The sequence below is a fragment of the Pagrus pagrus genome (genome assembly GCF_965226575.1).
Source record: "Pagrus pagrus genome assembly, chromosome: 23".
Lineage (NCBI taxonomy): Eukaryota > Metazoa > Chordata > Actinopteri > Spariformes > Sparidae > Pagrus > Pagrus pagrus.
Genome location: NC_140205.1, coordinates 24,583,783 through 24,607,517, shown reverse-complemented (window position 1 = coordinate 24,607,517; position 23,735 = coordinate 24,583,783). Strand labels below are relative to the sequence as shown.

Below are 23,735 nucleotides of genomic sequence, written 5' to 3'. Positions count from 1 at the left end.
TGGAGGACTCTCCATCCCACTGACAGGCAGTATACATTTTATTCTAAGGTTCATAATTCATCCTCTAGAATTGATTATTTTTTTACCCCTAAATCTGCACTGCAGAATGTGCGCTCCTGTTCAATAGGTAATATTATTATTAGTGATCACTCACCAGTATTTTTAGTCATGTCCAGTAATGTACAACGCCCCAAGGCACAGTGGCGGTTCCCAAATCATCTTCTGAAAAACCCCAATTTTAAATCGCATCTTACTGAACAGTTCAAATATTTTATCACTGAAAATGACACCCCTGGTGTTTCTCCTAGTCTGCTTTGGGAAACCGCTAAGGCTGTTATCCGTGGTCTTACTATATCATTCTCAGCAAGCGTAAAGAAAAAACAGAGGGCAGAACAGCAGAAGCTTGAACAACAATTATGTAATCTGCAGGGAGAGTTTAACCTCAACCCGTCAGAGGATTTGAGACTTCAAATTGATGTTACTACTGCAGCTCTATTCTACTTGGCTCACTCTAGAAGCTACCCCAGTGGCCCCTATTCCTCTCCGTAACATTTTATATGTGTCTAAGAAATGGACACAGCCTAATGTAAAAGGCAACTTTTTGCTACAGAATACTATGAGGGTCTGGAGACTGGCAAGAAAACTTGGGGGCCAGGAGGGCTTTATTTCTCGCCTCGTACCTATCCGCTTAAATCCAGACTTCCGCCCTGGCTTGACAGACCACGCCTTCTCCTCATGGTCCAGTAAGGGTATAGAGACTGTGGGTGACTTGTTGATAGACGATGTTGTGATGTCTTTTGCGCAGCTGAGAGAGAAATATAACCTCCCACAGAACCATCATTTTAGATACCTACAAATACGTAGCTTTATCACCTCTATTATTAAACTACACCCTAATGGGTTTTCTCTTTCGGCTGTGGAGGAGGCCATCCAAGACCCAGGCTCCAGAAAACTTATTTCCAGGTTTTATAGGGCCCTATCGAGCCCAAATAACGTATGTACGGCTCATGTTAGGGCTCTCTGGGAAGCCGATTTTGGAGAGGTTATTTCAGATGATGAGTGGGACAGTGTTTGGTCGAGCTCCGCAGGCTGCCTGTTTACCAACAAAGCTAGGGAGTTGCAGTTTAAGGTTGTACACAGGCTTCAAATTACTCCTGTGAAACGTAACAAATTCAATCCTCTGCTTTCAAAATACTGTAATAAATGTAAAATTATCGAAGGTTCATATTTCCACTGTATTTTTGAATGCCCTCTTATTAATGACTTTTGGATCAAAGTGTGTAAAGAAATTGACATTATTTTCAAGAGGAAACTAGCCCTGGAAATATGGAATTATATTTGTGCCAGTATCCTGAGCGAGCAATTAAATATTTTGAGCCAGCAATGGTAGATTTTGAGCACAGAAAAATATATTGAGCAAACAAAAGCGAGCAATGATAGATTCTGAGCACATAATGACAGATTTTGAGCACATAAAAATATATTGAGCAAAAAAAAATCTATTCTGTGCTCCATAAATGTGTTTGCATGTTAGTTTTACGCGCTCACTTCCCCCCTCCCTCTCTCGTTCAACTTCTCGCCCTCTGCGCGCTCGGGTTTGTTCTCCCTGCGCGCTCAGCTTGGCACACTCGTTACAAATGTGCCACAAAGCCAACCAATCAGAGAGCTGGCGGAAGTACACTCTGATTGGCTGTTTGCTCTCCAATTAGATCGCTAGTTACATTCACCCGGAAAAAGCAAAGGAGATCGCGTCGCATCAGACGGACTTGGACGGGAGAATGAGGACTTCTTTGGAAACAATGTACGGGCAGTATTTATTATTATTATTATTATTATTATTATGATGATGATGATTATTGTCTCATGTTATATGTCGTGTTCTTCCGCAATGAATGCCAACAGACGAGACTTTTAAGTTACCTACATTTATTCAGCAGGACTCACAACATGGAACTCCTCACTAGCTTATCTGTTAAACTGCTGCTCTACGCTTAACTTCCTGTTTACCTCTCAACGTGTCCTTCAAAATAAAAGCACATGTAAAACATCTTGGATTCCACCACATTATAGAATAGACAGTAGCTTGCTGTGTGACTGACGAAGACTCTTTCCTTTCTGTCCTGGGCACCATTAGATAATGTCAGGTGAACAACAACAACCACATGTAAGTAGTTTGTGTTGCCTTTGTTATAAACACAGTGTGTTATAAACATTTGTAAAGTTCTGTTCCTACGTTAGTTTGTAACCATTGTAAGTTTGCGAACTAGCCGTTAGCTATTTCTGTAGCTAATGTTATGTCAAGAAAGTAGTAACGATAGCTAACTAATGCCAAGATAGTTTGACATCTTAATTAGACAACCAATCATTCTATTTCAACATGTAACGTCTGAGGAAGGTACTTTTGTGATATGTCGGGCATGACATGCGCTGTCCCTCCCCCCAAAAACTAATAAACTAAACTAAATTTAAGGAAATAGTCTTGATTACCTTCATATAAGATTAATATTCTAGTGTTGCACTGTCAAATATGACATGGTTATGTCTAATGATGAGCTTGTCATGATTTGTGCAGATGGCGCAGATAATTTTCACTAACAAACCATAATGCCTTTGTTGGTTGCAGTGAGTGAGAGGCACAAAATCCTTGGCAACAGTTCAATAACCAGTAGTTTTAATTTCTATATTAAGTATAAACAGATACACTTTAATGGAACAGTTTATTTTTATAAACAAAATACACACAGCAGTGCAATATTTTCACAACAGTCTTGAGTCATTGTTTTTTTGTCTTTCTGGATCTGTAGGAGCTTCAAGACCCAGACATTGACTGGGAGAGTGTCGTACTGCAAGAGGACTCAAATGGAGCAGTTGTGGTTCCTGACATCACATGCCCACTGGATGATGAAGCCCTGGAGGAACTTCAGAGAACTATTGATCCTCTGGGACATTCTCAGTCACGTGGTCGTGACTTGTACATACAGTTCTTGCACAAGGTGTCTGACATTAGAACATGAACATTAATAGACACATTAGCTGCTTACAGGAACCTTGTCTTACAGACATTTCCAGCAAATGCATGTGAAAAATCCTGTATGAAGTGTTGAAAAAATTAATAAATGAATAACAAAACTTTATAACTTGTCTGTTTTTCAGATCAAATAGCCTTTGGCATATTAATAACTTCTTGTTTTGAGTAAAGCTACAGCTGTTAAACTCTGTGCAATAGCCACCCTCCACACAGACCCTCCATTTTTGGAAATGTGTCAGCCAGGAGACTGGAAATCTTTGTTAATAATAAAAGAGAGAGAGAGAAAGAGAGGGGTGTGACAGTGCACACAACTTAAGATAAAGTACAATAACTAGCTTTAATGATAAGTTAAACAACTGGGCTGACAGCTGTACCTCTGTGTGGTCACCATCTTCAGGAAGGCTCACCATTTGTCTCCCCATGCCCGCCTGAAGGAGTTCAAGCTCCTCAACAGGCAACGGTGTGTGGGATGTATTTTTTGGCAGCAGATAAAAATTGAGAGCAGCTGTCTTACTGTTTATCTTAAGAACATGCTTGGTGGCAGTCAAACACCTTTTTTTACCACGATTTGACTTGAAATATCCTGGAAACGATCTGTGGATTAAAATATAAATAAGAGTTTAGTAAGTGTTGCATTCAACTTCTAACTGACATGTATATAGTTTTTCCAATGTAATCACAAACCAAACGTCTGTCTGAGTGTGATTCAAAATGCACATTTGAATTTACACATCTTAGCAGTAGTGACGTGGACCTAACAAGAAAACACTGTTTTTTCCCCAGTGCAAATGAGAATGACGTTGTGTGGCTTGAATAACAAACCTTGTCATTTCTTGCTGCACAGTTACATGTCTAGGGGCTGGGGCCAGCTGCTCTGTCTCCTGCCTTGTGGGCCTGGTTGAGCTGTTTGTGGCCAAAGTGTCGAGTAGCATAGACACCAGGTTTCTGGCTGCTGACTCAACTGTACCTTGACCCTAAATCAATTCAGGATGTACCGTTAACATGTTTCCTGCTCAAAGTAATTAGACATCAGACTGCCGACTGGCCTTAAAATCACGGCTAATGGTTGTTAGCCGCCAATTTAGCTGGCTCTGTTACCAGCTAACAAAATTTGATCTGAAACTGTCGGATAATAGGTGTAGGCTAGTCGAAAGCATCATCATCAGAGTACCGACCAAAATAGCTAACGGCTAGTTCGCAAACTTACAATGGTTACAAACTAACGTAGGAACAGAACTTTACAAATGTTTATAACACACTGTGTTTATAACAAAGGCAACACAAACTACTTACATGTGGTTGTTGTTGTTCACCTGACATTATCTAATGGTGCCCAGGACAGAAAGGAAAGAGTCTTCGTCAGTCACACAGCAAGCTACTGTCTATTCTATAATGTGGTGGAATCCAAGATGTTTTACATGTGCTTTTATTTTGAAGGACACGTTGAGAGGTAAACAGGAAGTTAAGCGTAGAGCAGCAGTTTAACAGATAAGCTAGTGAGGAGTTCCATGTTGTGAGTCCTGCTGAATAAATGTAGGTAACTTAAAAGTCTCGTCTGTTGGCATTCATTGCGGAAGAACACGACATATAACATGAGACAATAATCATCATCATCATAATAATAATAATAATAATAATAATAATAAATACTGCCCGTACATTGTTTCCAAAGAAGTCCTCATTCTCCCGTCCAAGTCCGTCTGATGCGACGCGATCTCCTTTGCTTTTTCCGGGTGAATGTAACTAGCGATCTAATTGGAGAGCAAACAGCCAATCAGAGTGTACTTCCGCCAGCTCTCTGATTGGTTGGCTTTGTGGCACATTTGTAACGAGTGTGCCAAGCTGAGCGCGCAGGGAGAACAAACCCGAGCGCGCAGAGGGCGAGAAGTTGAACGAGAGAGGGAGGGGGGAAGTGAGCGCGTAAAACTAACATGCAAACACATTTATGGAGCACAGAATAGATTTTTTTTTGCTCAATATATTTTTCTGTGCTCAAAATCTACCATTGCTGGCTCAAAATATTTAATTGCTCGCTCAGGATACTGGCACAAATATAATTCCATATGGAACCTATTTCCTGTATCCTGGGAGTACAACCAGCAGCTTTGAACCTCAGCCCCCCTTCACTGAAGCTGCTCAAGGTGTTGCTGTTTAATGCAAGGAGATGTATTCTTCTACAGTGGATTTCAGACTCTGCCCCCACAGTCTCACACTGGATCCGGAGTATTATGGATTTTCTCCCCCTAGAAGCTATAAGCTTCTGGCTTAATGATAAACCATTTAAGTTTTTTCAAATCTGGGACCCCTTTCTGGAACATATTGGAGACGATGGGGCCCGGGCTCTCCGGAGTGGCCTCTGTGGTCTGGCATGGACTGAGGTTTCAGGATGCATTCCTAGATCTTGATGCGCTGTCGGCGTATTGCTGTGTTTGATCCCCCTTGGTACTTTGACTGTGTAAACCTTCTGGGTTTGTTTTTTTTTTTTTGTTTTTTTTTGTTTGTTTTTTTTGTTGTTGTTTTTTTTCGCGTGTATGTGTGGAGAGTAAGTTCTAAAAAACAAAAAGAATAAGAGCTATATTTGTCAGGGATGTAAGTATTTGTAGGCATCTGTGTTCATGTGTTTCATGCTGTACTGACAAAGCGAGAAATAAAGAGTTAAATCCTAAAAAAAAAAAAAAAAAAAAAAGTTAAAAACACTCTATAACACCTAACCCATAAAAACAAATGGTAAACTATTGACAATATATATAAAAAGTGAACTAAGAAAAGTGAAATATTTTAACTACGTTACAGATGAAAAAGCACTGAGATAACTATACCTATACTGTCAAATTGGCACAGGAAGCAAAAGGAGGAAGGATCAAAGTTTGTAAAGCAGATAAACGTCACCCTACATTGTGCAAGTGGAGAATTAGAGGCTGTAAACAAACACTTTGCTCTAATGGAGTCCAGGAGACCAGGAGAAAGGCCCAAGAGATCGGTGTATTTACCCACAAAGCTACAGCTCATAAACTTTGGCAGTTTATGAGCCAGACCTACTGTGTGAGTCAATAAAGCCATAATAAATTACTTCCAGGGGACACAAATTGGACAAATCAAATATCAAAATCAAACTCGGACCATGGCCTGTTTTTTTAATTCCCAAGTTTTGATCTGAGTATAAAATCAGCCACTCTGTCGACCACTACTCAACACAAGTACATCATCACTTAATAGACACACCTTCAAGACCAATAAACCAACTAAAATGATCCCACCTCTGGTCCGGGTTCTCAGACTCCTTCATCCTCTTGGGGGCGCTGCCCTCCCACTCTTCTGGGGTCTGACCATGCTCACTGGTCTCAGTGCTCACCTGAACAGAGGGGCAGATTATATCGTTATATATAAATAGGACTGAATAAGCAACCATCAAAATGAAAGTGAAGGAAATATCGGGCTCTTTCCCATTTTAGAGCCTGACTGATTGATTTCACGTTCAGATCCTCTGAGAGCAAACGTTTCATTAGCACACTCAGGCAGCCTGAGTGTGGTGTGAAAAACTAAAGTTGAGCACAGGAAATCTGTGCAAGCAACAATATATCTGAGTGCAAGCATACAGAGTGAGCGGAAGCAGAGCAAATCTGAGCACAAGAAGGGGCTTTTTGAGCACCAGGGCAGGGCTTTGAAGGAAAGAATTACAAAATCTGAACGTGAAATCCATATTTCATGCTCTCAAGTTGAAATACCACACTCTTTAATAAAGAGAAGAAAAAAGCCCCATACAGAAATATTCAGAATTATTCATTAAGAGTTCAAAACCTAAAAGTTAATCTGCATCAGAGCTGGGTGGGAGTCATTTCAGTAGATTTGCTTGACAGTGGACTGACAACACAAAAGAAAAGAACCCACGACTTTCATGACTGAAATGGTGCTAAATTCTAACTGCTGCATGGTTATACATGGCACCTTTTATCTAACACTGGCCACCTTAATCTAGTGGGAAGGGCACATCAAGCAGACAAAGAGCAACATTACCATTTCCATTTTGGAGTCATATTTGTTTCTACCTGATGAATGTAAGGGAAATGGTCACTCCTCTTTAAGCTCTGGTTTGTTCGCCTGAGAAAATTGTCTGGCTGCTAAGTGCTGGAAAACCAAAACAATGAGCCGAAAGAGCCTAAAAAGCTCCCACAGTCATTTGATCCACTGCGAGCATAAAGAAGTTGATGAACTGTTTTTCAATTTCCAAAAATTGTTCATGATATATTACATCAAGGAACTACATGGATTACTGTATTACCATATTTACCTGAATGTAGTGTAAGTGTAAATGAAAGGTAGAACTAAAGTGTCTGCATGTTTGGCCATTTGAAAGTATCACTAGCTGTGTCCCAATTCAGGGGCTGCATCCTTCAAAGGACGCTTTTGAAGGCCAATTACGTCACATAGCCGCGCGAAGGCTGTCCCAATTCGAAGGCTCCTTCAAATGCACCTCACAAATGCAGCCTCTTTTTTTGGAGGACGCACCGCTACTATCCTTTACGGCCTCCCATATCCCAAGATCCTTTGCGCGCCGCTGCTCATTCCCAAAAACAAAGAAAGAAAGAAAATGGCGACATCAAGTGGCGCAGATCTGACATTTAAATGTAGAAATTGGGTTTATGCTCAGTTTTTACTCATTTGAACATCCAACGGCAGATATGTTAAACTTCAAGGGACCTTAAAACCTCAAACTTTTTTCAGTCAAACTCTCTACTCGTGTTTTCACTTTCGCGGGCCTGGGCGGCAGAAACCGTGACGTAAGGGTAAGGGCGGGAACATCTGGTGACACAACCAGGAAACACTAAGGCTAGACCGTCCCATTTAACAACGGTTGACGTGGCTTTCGAAGGCAAAGGCTGCGTCCTTCGAAGGATGCAACCCCTGAATTGGGACACAGCTGATGTGTGCGAGTGTGTGTGTGTGTGTGTAACTAACCATGTTTCTCTTCCTGCTGGGGTCGCTACCGCTGCTGCTGCTTGGTGTGTTGTGGCTGTCGGCAGCTGAGTGGAGGGGCTTCCGGCACAACTCATCTCTTTCATGGACTACCATCTTAGACTGCAGCTTCCTATAAAGACAACACACACTTGGTGAGAAAATAATTAGGTTAATTTGTACAATTTAATGACCTCAATTTATAAAGCTTATAATGTTTGTATTGAGACTGTGGTCATATTCAATGCCACAGTTAGCCTTGGTGTCATATTGGACTTCTGAAAGGGAGTTGTAATGTTTTTGTCCATCCACATTTACAAGTTCAAGTGATCATGTCTTCAGCCTCCAAGTCAAAAATACATTCTTCCTCTAGTTCAAAATGAAGATCATGGCCACAAAGGGGCAAACCCCACAGATACTGAACTGATTGTGGAATATTTATAGTTATGTAAAGTTCGAGATTCAGGTTATTTCTGTTGTCATCTGTGACAGAACATTGTCTTGGACTCCCTAACCACAGACACATGCTGGCATAAACAGTTTACATAGACTCTTATGGTGTTTTACTAATGTAAATTGTCTGAGTGGGATCACAAGGTTTTGCTAAACAATAACATGACTTCATATCACAATACACATACACTGAGAGTTGGAAATAATGTCCAGCCCTAGACACTATATAAGAACTAGAAATGCCTCTTATGAGCTCAGCTTAAGAAGGTGGACTGGGTCAGAGCTCTGCAGATGAAAAGGTAAGTAAGAGTTAAACTGTCTTTAGCCTACACTTTGTCCCCGGTGGTCAGGCCTCAGCCAACATCACTGTTCACTTACTGTCACCAAACATTGATCCACACACTAATTAAGTCCCTTGGCTAGGAGGGTTTTTTTGTGGTGTGTGTGTGTGTGTGACATTTTTTTTATATAAACGGACATACTCAGCACAGAAAAAAAAACTACAATCATGATTAAGTGTAACAACTAGTTTTTGCTCCCGTCTCTGCGTTCACTGGTTGTATGTGTGAGAAAAATGAATGAAAGCATTGACACCAATATGATGTGACTAAACCACAGAAAACAATACATTTTTAATAATCACTGAGAGCAACATCTGATAGAGTCAGAGATGTCAGCCCAGGCAGTGTGTAGTCTTTGCTAAATCAATAATTTAAGTGTGTGTAGACACACACCCCTAAACCATGCACTCCTTCCCAGTGGTGTGAGCACTGCTGACCCCCGGTCCTCTCAGTCTGTCCTCTCCTCGCTCCTCCACCACAGCTAATTACACTCCCTGGAGTTTAGAGCCGTCAGCCTGAAGGCTCAGCCTCGATCTGCTGGCTGGGCTGAGCTCTTTGACAGCCTCCCCTCTCTCCTCTCTGACAAAGTGATAAACTAATTAGCCTAGCCGGGCACGCCGGGGTTGGGGCCCTCAGCATAGCTGGCCCCTCCACATAGCTGAGCTGACCTCCTCTGGGGAGCCAGGGCCAGGCAGTCTGAGTTACTAAGGTCTGGTTGATCAATGCTAAAAGGCTGTCTGAGAGACAAACAGGCCTGAGCTACAGTATCAGTTTAAGTAATTCTCTACCTACACACTGGATACAGATTCCAGAATTGATTTTTTTATTAAATTGATTATTTTATTGAATACAGGTGAAGATCTGAGCTAGATGCTTTTCATTGGACAATGAGAAACGGGAGGACAACATATCCATTATCCAAATATTCAAAAATACAATGAAGTTACACACTCAAATGACATGAGTCACACATTATTTGAAAATCATAAATGATGAATCAATTGAACTCTGAAGCAATCATCAGTCAGCACTAATATCTTGTGCAGCTCAAGCGCACAGAAATACATTTTGAAGGATGAGGCTGATGATGTTCTGTATTTTTTCTTCTTGTCAAAAAAAAAACCATATAAAGACTGAAACCAAAAATGACTTGATTCTACTAACTACTAACTATACTAAGTATTGTGTATCCAAAGTCCGATATATCTTCTACCTCTGTCCCATAGAGCTTTAATTTGTCCCAAACTATTGAAAAGACATCAATGAGCCATGCTGTTATACTGAACTCACTAGAGCACCAAATGTGGATTGATCTGTCGTTGAAAATAGTACCCAACAAACGCACCATTTCAGCCTGTACATTTGGCAGAATTTAGTGTCCAATTTAGTGTTTTTGAAGATTTCAAATGCCTAAATAAAAACAGAAGTAAAGTGACAATATATTGCAACTTGGGTCTGAATACTTTACTCAGAATCAGACCTAAGGAGGGAACAAACTAGATAAAGTACTGGAGAAAAAGAATAAATTATACACATAAACACTAATACAGACCCGTGACCCATCATGCATTGTCATATAGTGTGAAAACAATTTATATTCTCTATAAAACTTCAGGGGGGCATTGAATGGGAAGATGGCAAATGTATTGTAAGATACTAGATAGGTATCAACTGTTCTCAGGTGAGGACCTGCCAAGTGTTTTATGACACCTGAAAGTAAAACCAGTCCATTGTGTGTAGAAATTGTGCATTGTGCAATGTTATATTAATTAAGGTTTTAAACCAAAATAGCACCAATTAATTTCAATGAGTTCTTGTAGACTCACAGATACACTGAGTGTGTATGTGTGTCCGTGTTTGTCCATGTGTGTGTTTGTGTTAGAGTGTGTGTACTTTTACTTCTATGTTGATCTTTGTGTGGACAAATTTGAATGCTACCCTGGGGAGTGAGGATATTTTTGGAAAGTGAGGACATTTTGGCATGTCCCCATTTAGTTGTTTCAGACCAATTTAACGTACACCTCCATATGCAATTGATATAAAAAAACAAAAAAACAATTCTATAAAAAAAAAAAGTCAAAAACTAGTCAAGGGAAATGCAATGTGTTTAGTTAGCATTGTGGTCGTTCGTCAAAAATGTGTAGACAGAGCAAAACAGTTGTTGTACGTTGAGGGTCCATTTCAAATATGTCTGGGAGTAGTTTTATTCAGTCTGTGGGAGTATTGAACAAGAAGAGGTTGTTTGATGAAGTTTCAGGCAACAGACTGCACACCTCCAACTTCTCAGTGAGGTAACAACTCCTTTTTCCTCATTAACATTATCCTATTAGGCTATTATAACTGAGTTTACATCTGACACATTGCCAAACGGATGCTTTTGCTTTTTGCTTTGACAAGAAATCCTTCGCCATTGTCTTGTCAGTCAGCTCTCCTATTTCTCTCCCCGCTAAAAGTTAAATGTGACTCCTAACTGATTCTTGAGAATTTGGATAAAACAGGTTTAAATTTTGAAAAGAAAAAAGTTTAAAAATCAAGAAATCTAAAGTTATATGTTGATAGAGCGAAGTCTTAGCAATCATGCAATATTTTGGTGCAACCTCCTGAGTTTGTCCTTTTTTGATAAAATACTAACTAAACTAAGTGTTTGTTGACACCATAAAAAGCTAACTTATTCAGGCTTACATAGATTCAGAGCTTATAAAGTATTTTGTGAAATAGGAACACACATATTCTATTAAATAATTAATATTCACTTTTGTAATGCTAATATTATAATTAGCATTAAAAATACGAATTTTGTATTTTCATTTACTTTATTTTACTTCGATTACATTTTTGAATGAGAGTTGCGGAAGAGCATGGATGTGGTTTGACCCATGACTACTGAGTACTCATGTAATATTGTTGCATTGACTACCGAGTACTCATGTGATATTGTTGCATTGACTACCGAGTACTCATGTAATATTGTTGCATTGACTAGTGAGTACTCATGTAATATTGTTGCATTGAGTACTGAGTACTCATCTAATATTGTTGCACTGTCTACTGAGTACTCATGTAACATTGTTGCACTGCCTACCGACTACTGATGGGTTGGAACATTAACATGTTGATGGGTTTGCTGCTGATATATTTTAGTTTTATTTCTAGTTTGCTCTTTATGCCAATACTTTTCAGTTTGTTTATGTCTTTTATAATCCCCAGAAGTTTATTTTTCAAAGCTTTGATCTTTTGACATTTTGGGCATCTTGCATGTTTTTGTATTCTCTTCTTCTTTTACATCATCCTTCTACATATAGCTGCTGTCTCACCATAACTGCCTCAAGTAACAAATGAAAGGTCAAAATTTAATGGAATTACCATTCAAGTAGTGACTATGAAGCTAATTATGTTTAATTTGGTAAAAGTTTGGTGAAATTTTTTAAAGTGGTTGTGAAATTGTTCAACTATAGGATGCATAGGCCTGTTTGTACAGGAAATAAAGGAGAAATCATGTATATGATAAATAAAGAGGTTAAAGCTAAACATTAAGAGCCATATTACTGTTTATTGTAATCGTAAATTATACTCAAGGCTCCATTTAGGGATGATTTGGATGTTTTTGTGAAACTAAGTGTCACCACAGTCAGGCACAGTATACGTCTGACAGTGGTGACAAAAACACATTTTTTTTAATGAAGAAACTCACGAGTTGTATACAGGAGCCATCTTGTTTTCTGTCTGTTGCTTGCTTCCTCTGGCTTCTTTTTTAAATGCATACATTTATGTAATAATTTAAGATAGTCCATTCCTTACAAAAGAGACAGTGCTGACATGTCATGATTGTGACATCAATAAATATGTAAAAAATTATAGAACAAACAAAAAACTTATAGCAAACATGGAGGGTGAAAAAGGAGGTCCTCGGGTATATAGTTGACCACACGGGTGTCTGATTTTAATGTTTTTTCATAAATATCTGACAATAACTAGAGACACATCTTGACTTACCACAAAAAAAGAATAAATATTGTTGGAAGTTCACTGCTAAAGATGTTTTACATTATACTCTTTCATCTGGAATATGTATTATACATTTTACATGATTTTTTACACAGTTTTTATCAAACTGAAATGTTATTCTCTGGTTTTGTGGGTGCTGGGCTGACATAGCATAATCATATAAATTATAAAATTATAAACAAAAATATGTAGCGATGTTACTCTTGTACAAAAGACCAACAGCTGATCTGTAATTTTCAATGGAATTAGCATTTTTATTTGTGGGACATGTTTTTGCCGAAGTCTCAAGAATCAGTATCCTGTTACTCCGTGTTGACCTGCTGTCCTGCTGCTGCACAGAGTAGACACCTCTAGCAGTTTGTGATTTAAGTGGTGCTGCCAGGTAGAGATGCTCACAAGTCATTTTTTACAAGTACAAGTCAAGTCTCTTATGGTTGTAATGAGCGTTCTATCATCCGCTGCATGCCATCCGGTCTGCTTAGAACACTGCATAGTTATATCTAAGGAATTCAAAGCATGTACTGTACTTTCATCACACCTTTATCTGTAAGCATAGAGTATTATCATCACTGATTAGTTGTTTGGTATATGATCACTTTCAACAGACTATTGCAATGCAATAGGAAAAAAAAAAAAACACACAATGAAAGCTTTCCTTAAAAATGAATAGCGTAATGTATTTTGCTTTGCAATGTAAATACACAGCCACAGTAGCTAAATGCAAAACACTATTGCTGCCAAAGTATCTAAAATATACTGCAAGTCCAGAGGCGTAAGGTTACACATGAGGGAACGATGTTCAGCTTGTCAAATATTTCTTAATGTTGATGCGCCAAAAATAGAAAATAAAGATTGTTGAGTCCCAAATCGAGTCCCAGTCAAGTCTCAAGTCACTGAGAGTGCAACTTAAGTGTGGCTCGAGTCCAATCGCAAGCTCAAGTATCCATCTTCACTGCCAGGTGTCTGGCATGAAGTAGTTTTGTATTTCAAATGTATTTCATTTGTTCATTCAGTGCAAGGTTCTATCACGGAGACGGTAAAGGAAACCATACAGTATGAATTAAAAGACACGGCTGATAAACTATGTGAACTACAACACAAGTATGATGATTTGATTGACAATCTTGATGAACAAGAACAGTACTCCCGACGGAACTGCCTTATCGTTTTTGGTGTACCTGAAAAGAGAGATGAGGATATAACCAAAGTCGTTTGTGACATTTTTAAGACCAATCTCAAAATACAGTAGACGTGCAACCTACGGAGATTGACAGGAGTCACCGCCTTGGTCCAAAGCCTGAAAACCCGAAGGCCAAACCGAGGGGCATTATTGTCAAGTTCACCAAATATTATGTTCGGGACAGTATTTTCAAGTCGAAGAAAGCATTGAAGGACACTAAAATGCACATTTTGGAGAACTTAACGACCAAGAGAGTGAAACTGTTGGCAGATCTCCGGGAAAAACACAGGAATAACTTGGCTGCCAGTTGGACTAGAGATGGGCGCATTCATCTACTGACACACAGGAAGAAATTGCAAGTTATCAGTAGACTTTCTGACGCTAGTAAGTTGTGCATCGTCTGATCCATACACACAAATGTCTTTGGACTACCTGATCACACATAGACTACAGTAATATGCTGCTGTTTGCTGGATTTAAAGCAGTATTTGGGAAATTTCTCTGGCCCTTGCACTTGTAACGTTCATTGAATTGATTCTCAAATGTCTGTTTTGTTTTTGTTTGTTTTTTCTTCTTCTTTATTTTCTGTAAGTAGCTAGGTAATGGAATTTAAATTAGTTTTTAATTGTATTAGTAGTATTTTGGTCTTAAGTCCTTTCATCTGTCACCCAACATTGAATTATTGTTTCAAGCTTGCATTGTATGGGATCTAATGATTTAGATTGTACTGAAGATTATGATGAGTTTGAACAGTTTTGTCTTGGTAATGATGGGAAGCTAAATAGTAGGCCATTTTTGCCAGATCAGTTGAAACATATAAATTATAATAATAACTTTTCATTGTTGCACCTTAACATTAGGAGTCTAAACAAGCATCATGATGATCTTGTTTCCCTCTTAACAAGCATAGGCCAGAGCTTTAATGTCATTGGCTGCAGTGAAACCTGGCTTAATGAAGGATCTTATATGGACACCCTAAATCTTGATGGATATAAATTATACAATAAAATTAGATCTGGTAGATCAGGAGGACGAGTCTGTCTATATGCTGCCTCTGAATTATCAGTTAGCATTTGTGATGAATTTTCTATTGCCGATGGTCACTCTGATTCTCTATTCATAGAGATAGATGTAAAAACTAGTAAAAACATCATAGTTGGAGTAATTTACAGGCCACCAGACTCTGATATTGACATCTTCAAAGTTAATTTAGCAAAACTCCTTTACTGTATAAACAAAACAAATAAAACATGTTTCATTCTTGGGGACTTTAACATAGACCTCGCTAAGGATGATACTGTGGCAAATGACTTTACTAATATCTTACATTCTTTTTCATTTTTTCCCTACAATAAATACTTTCACTAGAGTTACAGAGTCCAGCAGGACAATAATCGACAATATTCTTACAAATTCTCAAGAAGCTTGTATAGATTCTGGTATAATATTCTCAGATCTAACAGATCATTATCCTATTGTTTTATTTACTGATGTTTTATTTACTGAAAGTTGATGATTCCCCTACTAAAACTAAAGTGAAGGTCTTAAATGAAAAATCACTTAAAAAACTATGCGCAAACTTGCAAATTAAAACTTGGGATTCTGTCTATAATTGCAAGGATCCGAATACCGCCTACAATGTATAAATTAATGAAATCACCGACTCTATGGATCGTTCTATACCTGAGAGACTTGTCAAGCAAAGTGCCATTAGACAGAAATCCTGGCTCACTAAGGGTATTTTAAAATCTATCAATAAAAAGAATAAATTATATAAACAAATTGTTAAAAACCCATGTGGTGCTAATAAAGAAACATACATAAAGTATAGAAATAAAGGGGAATTAGGCATTGGAGTTGTCCTTGATTTGTCAAAGGCTTTTGACACGATTGATTTTGAAATTCTTCTGAATAAACTCCAATATTATGGTGTCAGAGGTACTGCTCTCAGTTGGTTCCGTAGCTTCATGTTTGGGAGGAAACAATATGTCTCCATATTCAATCATAAATCTGAATGTAGAACAGTAGAGTACGGTGTCCCCCAGGGATCTATCCTTGGACCACTCCTCTTTATTTTATATATAAATGACTGTATTCACTGTTCTAACATTTTGCACAAAATTCTGTTTGCAGATGATACTTATTTATTCTTATCGCACAAGAACATACATGATCTGCAAAAGAATCTAAATGAAGAATTGATCAGGGTTGATACATGGTTAAAATGCAATAAATTGTCACTAAATTTAAATAAGACAAACTTTATAATTTTTCATTCTAACAGAAATCGAAGCAACCTCGAACTTATAGATATTAAAATAAATGACAGCCCTATTGAGAGAGTGAAGACCACTAGATTCCTGTGAGTTCAAATGGACGAGTTCGTAAATTTCAGGGGGCATATTGATGTATTAACCAAAAAATTATCAAAATATGTCGGACTGTTCTTTAAGTTGAGGCATTTCTTACCTGGTGAAGCACTTGTAACATTATATCGGTCATTATTTGAGCCACATCTCAATTACTGTAATATTATTTGGTGCAATACATTCTCCAGCCACTTAGGGAATTTGGCAATTCTGCAGAAGAAAATTATTCGAGCTATGTCCTGGGCTAAATTTGACGCTCCTTCTGACCCGCTTTTTCATCACTATGGCCTCATGAAAATTACCGAACTCAATACTTTACATAATGCTTGTACTATGTTTTGTGTTGTTAACAAGCTCAATGAAAGATTTTGTGACCTGATTCCAATTTCTTTTCCTATGCATTCATATCAGACTAGGAAGAAGCATCTTATTAAGGGAAAAAATCGGAAACTCAAATGTACCAGCCTCAGTATTGTTTGTAAACGTCCACAGGTGTGGAACAATCTGGATAGAGACTTGCAAATGTCCCCATCTATACCTGTTTTTAAATATCGACTAAGGAGGCACCTGTTATAATATTCTCATTCTCAGTCATGATCCTTATGTAGCAATTTCTCTTTTCGACAATGTAGCATAATTCTTCTTGAACTGTTGGTGACGTGACCACTTGGACCTGGTTAGGAATAGGGCTTAGGTTAGGTTTAGCCTTAGGTTAGGGTATCTTTTGTTTGGTTTGTATAGTTTAGAGTGTTATGTGTACATGTATGAATATGTTTTTCATTTTATTTTTATGTTTGTTTGTTTTTTGTTTTTGCTTTTTTCTTTTGTTTTGTTTAATTTTTATTTTATACGTATGTATGTAAACGTGTACGTATGTATATCGTACTTGTATCTACGTTGTGCCTGGGCCCCTCTTAATAAGCTTTTTAAGCTTCCTAGAGTGTCCCATTTCACATGAGATTATTACAGATTTAAAAGAGTATGTTATACATGGTTTTAACTGATGTGAATAAAGAAAGAAAGAAAGAAAGAAAGAAAGAAAGAAAGGTTTCAATAAGTTATTTAAGAGTAGGAAAAAAAGATCTGCACTAGCAGTTAAAAAACTAATCATATAAAAATGTATACAAACTTTTGTTTGCATTTTTGTATTATTATGTTAATGATGTAAATATAAATTTAATGTTCAGAAATATTGTGCTTCCTTGAAGTAGTTGAACGCTGAAGTGGCCCTCCTTCGAGATGACAATACCAGTAGTGGCCTCAAGCTAATTTGAGTTTGAGACCCCTGTTTTGGACAGACTTTCAAATGGCTGTTTAGGGGTTAAACATTGGTAGTAAGGTTCTGTTTAGGGTACTGGTTTGGGTTAGACATACAGTGGTGGCCAAAATTATTAGAACACCTGGCATATTTAAGAGGTTTCAGTTGTTTTTGTTGAATTGACCATTAGAATACCCATAAAACACATGAAATATCTACAAAGTCATCATTATGCTCTACAAACCATAGAATAGTGCCATCATAAGGTGATTTAGGTCATTTTCCTTACAAAAAACAAGCTAGGCCTATTTCACTGTCAATGTCACACAATCATCATCTATCTATCTATTGTACATTCAAAGGAAAGCCTTTGGCTTGAGTTGCAGAAGGCATGGGATAGCATTAGTGTTGAAGTTCTCAGGAAATATAATGACACTATGCCAAAGAGATGTGCTGCTGTAATTGCTGCAAAAGGTGGACATATATTAAAGTTAAAAGTGGATAAAAACAGTAGGACTCACTCCATCTGATATTTGTTGTGCTCAGAGCAACCATCTGCATGTTTCATGAACATTATGAAATGAAATCATGTTTTGGAGGGGGAAAAAAAGGTCAATATTTTCAGATCTGTCAGGTGTTCTAATAATTTTGGCCACCACTGTATAGTTGTGATGGTTTAGGTAATGAAAGTGCTCACAAGCACGGATAAAGAGCCATGTACTTATGTGTGTGTGTGTGTGTGTGTAGAAGGTACATACCTGATAGCTGAGCTCAGGCTTTGGTACCAGTCATTGAGATCCTCCTGGTTGCTGGACAACAGCAGCAGTTTGGCTTTGGGGAAGGTTAACTGGAGAAAGAGGGGGTGCAGGACAGTTCTTAGGATATTTGGTTGCAGTATGGCTGTGTACAGTGTATGAGGTGTCAAGATGGGTGCGAGGTACCGTATTGTAATGGGTGTTTGGATGACTGTTATAGCCAGGTCATACTGAATAGCAGCACAGCTAAAAGACAGGATTTCTCATTAATTTCAGTGAGACTAAGAGCTTTATCCTTAATATCTTTTCTGGGAAGTTTTTCCTGCCTAAGGACAGAGAATATCGTTCACTATACAGATTGTAAAGGCCACTGAGGCAATGTGATTGTGAATTTGGCCTAAATTAATAAATAAAATTGACTCAAGCTGATCTCCGTTTTCATCAAACAGAAGAATCTTAAAACAATAACAATTCTGCAAGTCTATGCTAACACATTACACCACATTATTAATACATCAGTTTTGCTCAAGCCTTTATTAGTTGGATCTGAACTTTGCACAGTTGCGACACCCTACAACAGTCATTATCAGGGGAGCACTAAAAACAGTGTTCAGTGCTTGCCACAGGTTGAGAGTTTATTTGTGGTGGCAACTCTGACAACGAAGAGAAGAGCCGCCTGCAAAATGGACCCATTCACAATCGCACTTGAGATTAGGCAGGGCAGTTTTCTAGATCTGCACATGGATTTTCCACTCTGCGATGTTTTTAAAAACTAGTCAGCACTTTCAGCTTTATTTATAAATACACATTTCAAAGAAGGAAATAACAAATATTTCGAAAATGCGTGGAGAAAGTTATGTTTATTCTTCAGAAACATTTAGTAATTTCACAAAAACAAAGATTTTTCAACTGCAAAGTTTTGCAATTAAACTGGAGGAAAAAGTTGTGGCGCTTGTGCCTCTTTTGATAGTTGGAAACAGATTTTCCAAGAGGCACAGGAAGCATAAAAGCTGTAGATTTTTCAGCTTTTGGTTTTGTTTTAGTGGCCTCACCATCTTTAAGTCATCAGACGCCTGTCTACGGCAGGGCTGGAACTGCAGTAGCATTATAAAAACAGTAGAGGGCAGGCCAAATCAAGCAAAAACCTCTCCTCTGTCAGCTCATCATACAACAAAACCTGCTGCCGCTGCTCCTCAGGCATTCATCACCCTTAACAGTCTGACTGAAATCTAACAGTAAAGCAAACAGAAAAGTTGAGCAGAGTAACTGGATCTGTAGCAATCAGGTCACATTTACAGCAAAACTGTATTCTGTTCTGTAGGAAGCTAAATAGAGATCTAGTCTCTGATCTATTATGGACTCCACAGAGTGGCAGGGTCATCTCCCTTTGAATCAACAGTAATTATTAACTCTCTCATCCACATTGCTAAAATCAGCCTCAGATTGTACTTATCAAACAAACGAAAGGGAGATGTCCGAGCCCAAACAAAAGGGGCTTTTAGAGCAGCATAATTACAACGAGAAAGCTATTACAGGATCAAAATTAGGCCTTCACCATATTAAATGACCTTTCACATTTACCTGCAGCTGCAGGCTCTGCACAGGAAACTAGCTTGTTGAGAAGTGATATATCGATCATTTCTGTGTGTATTTGGACAGAAATTTACGCTGGTACAAAGGAGCATAAAGCTCATCAAACATAATGATGTTTTTACACAGGGGAGAGGGAGTGCCTGTCATTATACATTTAATAGATTAAGATTTCAAATGTACCATCATCAAAAGTATTATCTAATTATAGAGTTCAGTGAGTGGGGCCGAATTGAGTGCTGCATGATATTAGGCACTCACCACTTGGGGGACGGCGGTTGATTTATGCACAAATAGATTCCACTTCTATTGCAATGCGGTAATTAGGGATTTGTCAGGAAATCTGACCCTCTTAGGTAGAAATTACTTTGTATAATAAGAACGGCAGAGCATAGAGCCTCATCGCTGCACATAATTTAGCTTGATTATTTATACATCAAAGAGAATCTGTCAGGGATGTGGGAAAATATTCAAGTAGCAAGGGGATATTAGCAGGAGGAAGACGGCAGAGAGAAAGAGTGTAGAAAATAAGGACGCTCGAGAAAGATGGAGGGAGAGGAAAAGACAGAAGTTGAAGAGAATGTGGGGCGAGCCACAAAAAAAATAAAAAAATAAAAAAATAAAATCTAGCTCTCTTGTGACTAACCTGTGTGACCAGGGAGGGTGGGGGAGGGGACACCGGAACTATTAATAAAAGATTTTTTTTCAAACTTTGCATATAGATTGCCATGGCATTTATAGCTGTCAAATTTAATTTGGCTTTAATTCTTCATTGCCCTGGACGAGGAGGGCCCTGGAGTGCTGACAGCCCTTTTCCTTGAACTCAGGTAGGGGCCCGGGATCAATAATGTGTCCTTATGAGAAATTACGTGTAATGCTATTGAGTATGCATTTGGGCCTTGGTGGGATAAGAGGCTAATGAAATGCCATTTCTGCCATTAGATAACGCGGAGCGGGCTGGCGGATAGCGGCGACAGGCTTGAGGAAGATGTATTTACTGGAGGGCCGGAAGAGATGGATCTACAGCCTAATCTGATCGAGCAACTGAGAGATTCTGTTACAGCAGGCAGCCATCACTACACACCCCAGCTCTTAACAAAAAACAAACACACACACACACACAAAATAATTCTCCTCAGACAAATCTCTCCATCAGCAGCCTTTTCATTAGTCCCTCGAAGGATGCCTTTAATTCACACTGCTTTCAACAAATGAAGTCACATAGGTCTGGTTTTGACAGTTTCCTGTGTATGCTAGTCTTATAAACGACTAGGTCCACCTAAATTCACCTTTGTCTTTGTTTCATGCCATAAACTATTTGGGAAATACCTTTAATTTATTTAGGGCTTAAAAGATAACTTAATTAATGAACTAGCTAATCAAATGAAAATTAACTATCGACAGTTTTTACGATCAATTATTTCATAATAAATAACAATAAATTGTTAAAAAGCAGTCATATCTCTGGGTTGTGGACAGTCTGTCTGACAAGTAAAAACATTTGAAGCCATCACCTTTAGCTATGGAGAAAAAGATGTAATACAACAACGGCAGGAAGGATGTAAAATGTAATCTCAGATCGCCATAACAACAGTCAGGATAGGATAATTGATCATTGTGAATTTCCTTTATTGGTATAAACATGAATATCCTCACGAGTGCCTTGAAAAAGCTGTCTAGCTTGCTAAAAATCACCATCACCATGGCTGAATGCTCAGCTTTCCCATTTGATCTCCTACATAAAAAAACCTTAACCTTGTGTTTTAGGAATACATTATTTAAGATTATTTTTCATTTAAAAAAATTTGATTAATAGAAAAAAAACGATATGTGTCCTTTCCACAATGCAATAAAAATATTTTTTCTTAACTGAGGTCAAGTGATTCCAGTCTGTTTTCATGCCATTTTAAAATATTTTGATGATTATCAGAAAATATTGTGATGTGACTATTATGGCCAGGATAATCATGACATTAAATTTTATCATCATTCCACGCCTAAATGTTTATGATTAAACAATCAAATATGATTTGTAAAAGTAATAGACAGATAAATTCGTAAAAATAATTGCTAGTTGCAGCTCAAATTATATTCAGGGTAATTTCTTATACAGCTGTCTCTGTTTAGACAGCATTTGAAATGTGAGAACTTTGCTTCTTATGAGAAATTAATCTGAAGGTTTAGTAGAAAATATCTTAATACTGCTTAAGTCCTGGAATTATTGATTTCGATACATGAGACTAATATTATCAGATGATCTCTGTGTTCAGTGGAATATGTTCTTAAACCCAATTTATGGCTGCAACAATGGATTGCTTTTTATCCATTTCATCAGTTTCTTTTCTTTTTTGAAATCCAGTGAATGATTTAGTGCACAAATGCCCATCTCAACTACATCCCAAAGCATTTTCAAATAAGAGCTGAAACAAGTACTTCATCAATTATTTGGTCAAAACACAGAAAACTAATTGAGAAAAATAGTCAAGCAAATATGGCAAATATTATGTGGTTTCTATATTGTCAAATGTGATGATTTTGTTTTTTTAGTTTCGACTGAATACTGGATATCTTTAGGTTTTGAGCTCTTAGTTGGACAAGATATTTGAAGATGTCACCTTCGTTTGTTAGAGTTTGGGATGGTTAAAATGGTTTCCACTGTTTGACACTTGATAGACTAAATGATTTTTGAAAGTGAAGTGAGGTGAAGTGAAAAAGAGACAACAGCTTAATTGATAATCAAAATAATAATTTTAGCGCAGCCCTATTTGAAAGTACTCTTACTTTGACCAACAGCTAAAAAGCTTCAAGGTTTGAGGTTCAAGGTTCATTAAAAAACATAAAAAACATCACATGTAAAAATAACAAAACGTTAAACATTTTACATTTCTCAGTGTAATAACTGACTGAATAAATGACAAATCAGTAGTGAGTGAACTAATAGTTGTATGTTATATCACTAATAGTTTTAACCTCACTTTATACTATTAGTCCTATGTGAATCAACCCTGACGTCAAAAAGCATCAAATGATGCCACCATGTTGGACAGACATGTCTGCTGAAATGAATATTGATACCACACAGCATTGGCACAAAACACCCGCTGCATTAAAGCTTTGTGTTACTCACTCAATGACGCGCGACTCATTCCAATCCTATGACAGCATCTACATCATTTAGACAATTTATCAGCCAGCCGCTGTACTGAGACCTCTGAGACGGATCAGATTTTGAGGAGAGACGCATTAAAAGTTCAACTTTTGGGCTACTTCAACAAGGTTTGAAGTGATTAGGGACATTTTTCATTCAATGAGGCTGGAAAACATTCAGGAAACCTATGTTTGGCAGATTCGACAACAACCGTCAAGGCCATAAGTTAGACAAATCAAAGCAAAATCCATCAAAAACTAGAACTCATGTGCGGACTCACTCATGTGCATACGTGAATCAATGAACAGATGTCTCCCCCACCTGCTGCCCAACAAACACTCTGAGCATTTTCATTTTAACGTTCCAGATCAGATTTTCTCACACACACACACACACACACACACACACACACACACACACACACACACACACACACACACACACACACACACACACACACACACACACACACACACACACACACACACACACACACACACACACACACACACACACATATGTTTATATATATTATATATAGGGGCTATCCACTTGTGTAGCACAAAAAAAACTGACCCCCTAAGTTCGGCTGATGCTATGATGAAGCTTCGGTGTGGTGTAGGTGTTTTCATTGTTGCCTCTGTGTGTTGGTTTA

The 23,735-nt window shown here is 38.1% G+C and overlaps 1 protein-coding gene across 3 annotated transcripts in view; it reads right to left on the bottom strand.

Moving 5' to 3' along the window:
• arhgef39 (Rho guanine nucleotide exchange factor (GEF) 39) overlaps window positions 1–23,735 on the bottom strand; it is a 136,315-nt gene that overhangs the window by 3,668 nt on the left and 108,912 nt on the right. For all 3 annotated transcript variants that reach the window (XM_084346459.1, XM_084346461.1, XM_084346460.1), the window contains 3 exons: window positions 18,346–18,434; window positions 7,985–8,114; window positions 6,286–6,380 (listed from right to left, as the gene is read on the bottom strand). In XM_084346459.1, coding sequence (XP_084202585.1) covers window positions 6,286–6,380; window positions 7,985–8,114; window positions 18,346–18,434 — 314 coding nt within the window. The remainder of the gene's footprint in view (window positions 1–6,285; window positions 6,381–7,984; window positions 8,115–18,345; window positions 18,435–23,735) is intronic.